Below are 9,467 nucleotides of genomic sequence, written 5' to 3' on the forward strand. Positions count from 1 at the left end.
TGTGGCTGCCCACGGAAAGTTCTGAAGCATGGATGGATTTTTATTTTTCATCTGGTTTTTTTTTAATTTATAATTTATAATTTTATAAAATACAAATTAAAGTGAATAGATAAAAAGACTCAAACTCAAAAATTTTTCTTACTTCTCATATCTTTAATGGTGAAAAAGACTACCCAAACTACTCTATGCAAAATTTTAACTACTTTTATCACGAGAACAAAACAAAATATCATCGACATATACATTACATCAATACAAATATGGTTTCTCACCTGCAGAATGTGTGGCTATTATGAAGATTCCCCCTTGGGTCCATTCCTAAAGAAGCAGAGCTTATATGGCATCATTCTAGAAAGGCTTGCCCATCGTTCAAATCAGTGTATTTTCCGTTAAAGAAGCAGCAAGAGATGCAGAATTTGGGTAGGACCCCTTCATCATCCAATCAATTTCTGCCTCCTTTTTGGAATAGCTTATGGTCTTTTCCTATGGCTCAGAAGATAAAGGTTTTCCTTTGGAGACTGTACAAACTCATTGGCTTCTAGAGCAAATTTATACAAAAGAAAGTGCGTGGAATTTGCAGCTTGCCCCATCTGTAACCATCATACAGAATCAGTTGAACACCTGCTGATTTTTGGTCATCACGCGAAGCTCACCTGGTTTTGGGTCAAACTCGGGTTTCTTTCCTTCAGAATATGGCTTTCGGTTGTTCGGAGAATGGTGGCAGACTTTATCCTCTTGGCGCACTTCTTCTGATAAAAGAGAACTGCAATTAGCTGCTTATCTTTGTTGGAATATTTGGAAAACTCCTAATGATGCAGTGTTCAAGTCCATCCTACCCCCTCAACCCTGTAGTAACTTCTAAAAAATCTCAGAATGCTATTGATGAAAGGCCTCTTTTGCCGTTCCGCAATGGCATTCTGAGCAACCACAGTACACAGGATTAACTTCCTCTCATCAAAGTTGGTAGCCTCCGATTCAAGGAGTTAAAGTGAATGTGGATGCTTCTTTTGATAAGGATACATTATGAGCAGTATACGGTGTAATGGTAAGAATATCAAGGGGAATTTTGTATTGATGGATGTGCTGGAAAGTTCTTCTCATCTTCTCCCTTAGCAGCAGAAGCGCATGCTCTTAGAGAATCTCTGATCTTTATGCGTAGTAGGGGTACCAGCATGTTCTGTTTGAGTCCGATTCTCTGCAATTGATTCGCATTATTTCTGCTTCGCATTATTTCTGCTCCTCTACCGCCGCCGCCTTGGGAGTTGGACGATATTATTCATGATAATTTTTAAGACCTTAGCATTCTATCCCAATTTCTCTGTTCAGTTTGCTCCTAGATCCTCTAATGAATGTGCCCATTGGTTAGCATGTAATGTAAGATTGGGATCTTTATTTGTAGGGTGGATTTCCAACCTACCTGATCAGTTAGCCTCTCTCATAAATAGAGATAGGCTGTAATGGCTCTCTTCTCATGAATAATAGTCACGCTTTTCCAGTTCAAAAAATATATATATATATTTCGAAGCAATAGAGTTCATGATCCCATCAAAGTTTTGGCCTATCATCTCATCACCGGGATGACAACGAATAATATCCGTAAAAATTAAACTACCTAAACCCGATTATTATTATCAAAATTCAATAAACCCATTTAATTTTATATATTTTAATTAATATTTCGTATAAAAAATTATTTTAATTAATGATTTATATTTTAAAATTTTAATAATTTCATAAAATATTTAAATTTCATTTTATATAAAGTAAAATATATGAAAATTTATAAATATTATTATAAAAATATATATTTTATATTTAATTAAGTATTTATGTAAATAGATTTTAGTAATAGATACCTAACATGTAAAACCCAAACTCGACCAGAACTCATCACACTAGAACTCATAACGGATATTATTTTTCAAATCCGAACTCGTCTCAAACTCAATTATATAATACCCAAGGCCGTCCTATTAGGGTTTAATCGGATCGAGTATCCGCAAAAACCCGACCCGTTGCCATCTCTATCGCCTACCATAGGTATAGGACACGTTAGGTATTAATTAAATGTCTTTTCTTTATTTTCATTTATTTTCTGTTTTTTCATATAAATAATTTTAATAATAATATATAAAAACTATATTCACATTTCTAAATATTTTTATTTGTTAAATTTTGATTATAATTTAAATTTAAAAATTCACAACCTTGAAGAAGAGTTGGAAATCACTGATCGACCCTTTAAATTACACCTTAAACCATCTACTGTCAGGCAACTTTGGGTGGGTGGCCGTCCACACACGTGCGCGCGTGTGTGCGTACATCCCTTTCCTACTTGCATGCATTGAGTTATGGTTGCATTAGACTTCTAAATTCATCATTTCTCTACTGAATGCAGAACTGAGAATCTGAAAATCATTGACAGATGAAAAGCAAATATCAGTGTACAGTAGACTGTTTACTGGGAACAAGCCAATGTTAGAAAATAATAATTCTACTCCAGCCTGGATAACATAGAATTTAAGTGTTTGCAAGCGTGAAAACTTGGAAATTTCATGAAATCCATAGTCCAAATAGAATTGGCCAGAAGGGTTTACGAAACGGACGGGGCTACTCAGCACAATAGAGTTCCTCCCATTGTCTCTGGGAATTACAGTATATTATATTATTGAATACTTTTGACTATATATTCTACAAGTGAGTTCCAACCAACAAATCAAATATCGCAATTATAATTCATCAATAGATAAGTACACTCTATATAACTCATAAATATCACATTCATCAAGTACTAATCACAAACATTATGTTATGAACAGGAACCACCCAAGCCTCAAAAGAAGGAAAGTGCTGCAAGTCTCATAGCAGAGGGTCATACCACCAGGCCAAGGCCTTGTGGTTTCATAGGGTTAAAGTTGACATAATGTATTTCCCACATCAAGTGAAAAACGAATATTTCACAAGAGCACTGAAAATTATTATAGTTCAAATACATCATCCAATTTAGGTTTGATTTATGTACGTATAGTTTCCAAATCCTAATTCAGACTGCAGAAACCATATATATTCACAGGAACGTAACTGAAAGACAGAAAACACATTAGCTAGGGTTTTATGGAATTATCACATCACATCAATGTCCTCAACATCAAGCCAATCATTGGACTCCTTGGATTCAGAGTTAGCAGCACTTACCTGCTCAGACCCCGCATGTTTCACGCTGACAGGATTAATATCCTTAACCGAGTCTGAAGAGCCTTTGCTCAACTGAACCCAATCTCGTGAGTCTTTTGTTGAAGCATCAGAACCCGATGTTACTTTCTTATAACTTGTAGGCACATCTCCATCATCTTCTTCAAGATCACTGAATGATACATCCTCATCATTTCCGATATGCATTGTGCTCCCACTTGTGCCTACCATTTCAGAACTTTCATCTTTCAACCAATCATCAGCATCATCCTCAAATTTCTCATCTAAAACTTTAGAAGAGGAACTAGATAGATGTCGATGTTTGGCCTGGTCAACTGATTCCTCCTCAACCACAGCTTTGTCAATAATTTGCATTTCAGTACTCAGAACTGGGTGCTTCTCTGTTTCTTGTTCATCTACAATACCAGAAGGAATTGCTTCATTGCCAGATGTATTGGCTAAAATAGTGGGATGGCCTACTTCAATGCTGGATGTCTTTAGAGGCACTGATTCATACTCAGCATGAGATGGCACAGAAAGAGACTCTTCATGTGGTAAATCAGCAGTTCCTGTCGATCTAGAAGTGCCAATTCCTGACCAACCTGGCTTGGTTGCCTTAGCTTTGTTCTGCAACTCATGTGACAACATTGCCCTTGCTTCCACTATCTGCAAGCACACATTAAAGTTAGTGATTCAACCTAGTAATTTAATGGTCCAGTGCAGATGATATCTTTAAATTAGACAAAAGTTTGATCAACTTGCAGTCTGACAGACATAAATGCCAAATTGGACACTTGAAAATCACTACCTAACTCCAATATTCAAAACTTTCTGACCCCAATACTCCCTCTCAGCCCCCATCTTTGGTAATGGTCAAAACCTAGAAGTTATAGCCTAGAGGACTACTACCTGAACCATACAACAAATAAAGGCTACGTTTTAAAGCAATTCTAAAGCTTTCAAAGGATACTTCATCAAATTTGTGACACACATCACTTGACTTGGCTATCATCTTAAATTGTGACCATGTATCAAGGATCAAGACAATCATCCCGACAAAAGAAAAATTTCCCTAAAGATTATCTGTTTGGAATATAGAAAGAGAGAACTAATAGATGCAACAGTTGTAAGGTTGAGCATATCCAACTTAAAAAAAAAATAAAAGTAAAGAAGATGAGAGGTACATCTACAATGACTTGGCTGCAGACGCAAAAGGATTTAGCAACAACACTTGATTAATAAGCTAACCTATCTCCCATTTACCAACTATACTCAAATCCCAATTTCTCCATACTTTCCATATTCACCATGAAATATATCTGGATACATTGATCAGCTAACAGAATTATTCAGAAAAAGACACCATGCACCAATATCACACCCTGGTGATGCATGGCACAGGCATCCATAGAACATGTCTAATCAACAAATGCAAAATGAGATACTTCACTACAGAAAACTAACATACCTGGGGAGTTGAAAGTAGCTCAGCATCATGTTTAATGAGCCTAGGGTGCAGAAGTACAAAGTAAATCTTCCAAAAGCAGCCCTCACTCATATATCCTGGACAAAGTTCAATTCGGAGAGCAGCTAACCTGGGGGCAAGACGTTCAACTGCCAAAGCATGTTCTTGTTGGGCATCAGACATGTCAAAATCTGAAAAAATGGGAAGGGAAAAAAAAAAAAAAACAAGATGCTTGACATCAGCCACAAATACAAGGAAACCTATCAAAGAGCCACGAAGAATTTCCTCTTATTCGATAGCAAGTAAATTATGGAATACAAGATACGCACTCCAATTAAGCCTACAGCATTTTCACTATTCTTATTACATTGCCTTGAAGGTATCTACAACTACAAGGTAGAGTACACCTTGCCACAGTTCCGGCTCAGGAACTGAAATGCCAACCCAGAACTGAAACTGGTCAGACCCAATTGATATGGCCATGAAGGAAACAAAGTTCCATATAGTTGAAAATTGAAATAATAATTTTGATCCATAAAAAGGAATAGAATGGCAAATTCTATCATTTCTTAACGAAAACTGAGTAATTTCTACAACAAAAAACTAGTAGCTAGTAGGTGATAATTGACTGCCCAATCACACATGACAATTCTATATAGTGTACACTTAATTTTATAAGTTTTATACCACATGCACAACAATTAAACCACAATTTAGCTGGAATAGTTGAATGCAAAAAGATAATTGAAGGAAATGCCAAATGCAAATACATAATGCAACCTCCACTACAAGAATTCATTTCAGCATCCATATTCTCAGGAGCAGACGATATAACTATAAAATTTATACTAAACACTATCACGAAACTTCTTCATTTCAAGAGCTAAAACTGGGAATGTATTTCAGTACTATCAAGTAGACGCTAGAAAAAGCATCCCCAGAAAACCATTGTCGACAAACATCTTCAGATTGAAACTAAACCAAAGCTACATTTTACTTTTCCATTCCTAAATCACTTAAATTAAAAGAGCAGCTTAATAGTTCTACCTGTATCGAGATCAAAGCATTCACATGCTTAGAAGCAAAAAAAAAAATCACACACATAAATGAGATTTTAAAAAATATATATACCATCGAAATCTTCATCGTCAGGAACAGGAAAGTCAAGCCAAGTCTCTGGATGCATCGCGATATCCCTCGCAAAGGCTATAACCTCCTCGGTCACACCGACAGCACTGCCAACCAAATCCTCGTCAGTGAAATCTTTTTCCGATCCAATCTGAAGGAAATTTGATGCGATTTTACTGATCTCCGACACATTCACGTTACTCGACAACTTAGAGATCCCAGACTTGAATTTCCCACCAATCTCGGCGAAGTCGCTACGAATTCCCGCAATCAAATCCTCATTGGATTCCTCCGGATCGGGCAACTGGTGTGGTTGGGGATTATCGCCCGGTCCATCGGAGATCTTACTAGACGGAAAGGAAGGGGAGGAGGGATCAGGTGCAGGAGCGAGGAAAGAGGCGACGCCCCAGAATTGGCGGGTTAAAGTTTTAGTGAGCTCGGAGAGGTCTTCCTTGACGCCACGTGGAGTGGTGGCGGAGGCTGTGGATGAAGGAGATGTTGGTGACGATGATTTGGAGTGATGATCAGATTGAGGAATTGGGGGTGATTTTGATTCGGTGACATTAGGGTTAGGAGAACGGTCGTCGTCGTCGTCGTCGTCGAGCTTGAGAGAGTTAGCAATTGACCTCGCTAGCCATGACATTGTGGTTTGGATTTGAAGTAAACACAAATGACTTGCAGACAGTATCTTTCTGGAGTTCCTATTATCGGAAACCGCAGGAAAAAAGGACGATTTCGATCGCACAAAACGTCAATTTTGCCCTCATGACAGCGATATTTTATTAAAAAAAAATACAAAATATAAATTATATCCTTCCTCAAAAAAAGAAAATAACATATCAATTATATCCGATTATGATGATTTATTTGAAATTTTAACAGGTACAATAATAACATAGAATTTTGATAAAAAAATAGTATTTTGATTTTTATAAATTATTTTTAAAAATTATAATATAATTACTCTTTTTTATATTCTTTATTTTTTACTCTTTCTTTTCTATTTATTTATTTTACTTAAAAAATACAATAATAGTAAAAAAATAAATTTTAATTAAAAATTAAAATAAAAAAATTAAATAGTATTTTATTTCTTTCTCTCTTAATCTCACCTAAAAGTAGGGGAGGGTAGAATTTGGTTTAAATCCAAAGATTGAATCGAATTGAATCAATTCGATTTAATTGATTCAATTTTAAAATTCAATTGATTTAGTTCGGTTTATAATTTTTGATAATTTCAATTAATCGATTCAATTAGATTATTTTCAAAAAAATAAAAAAAAATCGAATCAAACCGAAATTATTAATATATATATATATATCAAGAAAAATCAAAGAAAATCGAACTGAACTCTAAGATTTTTGAGTTTTGATTTCTAATTTTTTTTGTTTTTATGTTTTTGTTATTTAGATTTAATGTTGAAAATATAAAATTTTATAAAATTCAGTTTTATCGGTTAAAAATCGAACTGATATTTATCGGTTTGATTCGATTTTTAAAATTTTTTATTTTCAATTTTTGATTTTTTTGGTTCGGTTCAGTTCGAAACCGAACTGACCATTTGTTCACCCCTACCTAAAAGTAAAATTAAAAATGAAAGTCAGCGAAAATAAATCTAATAAATATTCAATAATTTCAATAAAAAAATATTTTTTTAATATAAAAAAATATAAACCTAATTATTACTTTAATAAATTTAAAATACGAAGTGGTAATTTCATTTAAGGGTTGTAGTGCAACTTTCATTCAAATTTCAGCAAATTAGCTCAATTTGCCAATTTCAAGATTTAGTTGATGCAACTTCTAAATTTAGGGAAAGGATTTTTCTCTCAACGTTCTTTTCTTTTCTATGATTTTAGTCGTCCCCCTTCTGCCATTTAGTCGCTTTCCCTTGCTCCTTCCTAGCAGGGACGACTCCCTTCCTTGCCCGAAAGTGGGTCTTTCCTTTCCCACCCCCTGGCGAGGCTGTAAATATAGCCTATAGGTTAGTTTTTGCATGCAGATAGGGGAATGAACTGGAGAGGGACATATGTGATTTGCTTTTGGTTTTGCTAGATTGAGCTTATAATACTACCTTTGTTTAGTTGCTTGGGGTCTTCTTGCAAGTGAATTGCCATGGATATGTGTGGATTCAGTTTTGAATGACAATGCGGGAGATGGTATTGGTTTCTTGACTGGTGGCACCTCGTAAGGTTCCTAAAGGCTCTGCCCAACTAAAAAGGAGCTAACAAGATGTCAAAGAGTTCGGCCACGCCACTGACCTCCCTTATTATTGGTGCTGGCTTGCAAGCTAGCTTTCTTTAGTGTCTATGGCATCTGCTTTCATGTGTTTGGTTGGACTCCCTTGATTCGGTTGACCTGCTTTAGGTGGAATGCTGCTGCTTGACCAAGATGTGGTGGTCATAGGCTGCAATGAAGTTGTATGAGGAGACCTTGATTTGTGAGATGCTCGGCAGGTAGCGAAGAGTTTAATTTTTAATGTATTTCACAACTCGGTGGATGACTCGTTTTCTGGCCTAGGATTTCTCCGCGTTTTGGGCTTTTGGGGCTAATTTGTCTTTAGGCTAGATGTTGATCTGCTAGTTAGGAGTCCATCTATATTGGGCTATGGGCCTCAAGCTGAAGTTGTGTACGTGCTTAGTCTTTTAGAGGCCTCTTTAACAAATCTCTTATTTTTGTACCCAAAAAAAAGTTATATATTGTATTTAATAGTTTATTGATGGTGGGCTCATTTTGAAACATCAATTAAAAATTTAATTAATAATTATATAAATTTTAGAGTTGAATAATAAAAATTGATAAATTTTATTATTTTTTTTTGGTAATTAACCCTAATTTAGGGTTTCTGACGTGGCTTCTCCTCTTATGATATGACAGTAATGTGAAATTCTCAATAAATATATTAAAAATTTATTAATAATCAATTGAGACTTCAATCAAATAAAGGGTTTTATTGTCAGTTATACAAATTTTAGGATTTAATAGAAAAAAAAAATATATTTTTTAAGTTTTTAAAATAGGATATAACATAGTTTTAATGAGAACAATTCAAGGATTTATACTTCATTCAGTCACTAAACAAATATGTAAATGCTTCCTAACGATTAATTAAACATTCAAGCAAGTTACCTAGCAAGGGGATATATATATATATATATATATATATATATATATATATATATATATATATATATATAGTCCTTTGGCTTGGTCTGTTCTGTCAAGCTTAACAGTTGTTTTACGTCTTTTAGGCGCTCACATGAATATCCCAAATGGCAAGTGTACAATGTCCTTTGGCATTCAGAATCACTGTCATTCTCTTAGAACTTGAATGTGGACGCTTCAGTCCTGTCAAATTTAGTTGTTATTGATGACTAATGTTCTCATGGATTGTATATAGTGGTTGTATTTCATTTCTCCAGCTCCATCTTTTTGAATATCTCATGACAGTATATATTTAATAAATCACTCTTTTTTCAGGTTTGCTAAAGCCCCAGATTCTGCTCTAATGGATTGGTCCTCATATTACAGGTTATTTTTCTGAACAGTGAAACTCTGGTGAGAATTCAAGAGCTTATCGGACAAAACCACCAGGAGCATCCCTCGTGGATCATGACTAGTTCCTTTGGCAGAGATGAGTATATCACAGCTAAGAAACTAAAAAGCGAGTCAAAACCACTG

At 35.1% G+C, this 9,467-nt stretch overlaps 1 protein-coding gene across 3 annotated transcripts; it reads right to left on the reverse strand.

Moving 5' to 3' along the window:
- Positions 1-2,267: 2,267 nt before the first annotated feature.
- On the reverse strand, positions 2,268-6,534 carry LOC131168738 (uncharacterized). Of its 3 annotated transcripts, none has more exons than XM_058128511.1 (4): positions 5,789-6,534; positions 4,661-4,848; positions 3,196-3,858; positions 2,268-2,408 (listed from the first exon to the last, which is right to left on the reverse strand). In XM_058128511.1, the coding sequence occupies exons 1-4, from the start codon at positions 6,426-6,428 to the stop codon at positions 2,361-2,363; spliced, it is 1,539 nt and encodes a 512-aa protein (XP_057984494.1). In that variant the 5' UTR covers positions 6,429-6,534; the 3' UTR covers positions 2,268-2,360. The 3 variants fall into 3 exon arrangements, with proteins under 3 accessions (XP_057984494.1, XP_057984495.1, XP_057984493.1); XM_058128512.1 differs by lacking the exon at positions 2,268-2,408 and adding an exon at positions 2,427-2,643; XM_058128510.1 differs by lacking the exon at positions 2,268-2,408 and having other exon boundaries at positions 2,943-3,858; positions 5,789-6,532.
- Between the last annotated feature and the right edge of the window lie 2,933 nt (positions 6,535-9,467).

This window comes from Hevea brasiliensis, chromosome 10 (genome assembly GCF_030052815.1).
Source record: "Hevea brasiliensis isolate MT/VB/25A 57/8 chromosome 10, ASM3005281v1, whole genome shotgun sequence".
NCBI lineage: Eukaryota > Viridiplantae > Streptophyta > Magnoliopsida > Malpighiales > Euphorbiaceae > Hevea > Hevea brasiliensis.

Excerpts from the sequence above, each read along its gene's own strand:
- LOC131168738 (XM_058128510.1), bottom strand. The coding sequence starts at position 6,428 with ATGTCATGGCTAGCGAGGTCAATTGCTAACTCTCTCAAGCTCGACGAC. Across the intron at positions 4,849-5,788 it reads TGACGATGAAGATTTCGATG|ATTTTGACATGTCTGATGCC; the intron begins GTATATATATTT and ends CCATTTTTTCAG. Across the intron at positions 3,859-4,660 it reads AGCTACTTTCAACTCCCCAG|ATAGTGGAAGCAAGGGCAAT; the intron begins GTATGTTAGTTT and ends GTGTGCTTGCAG.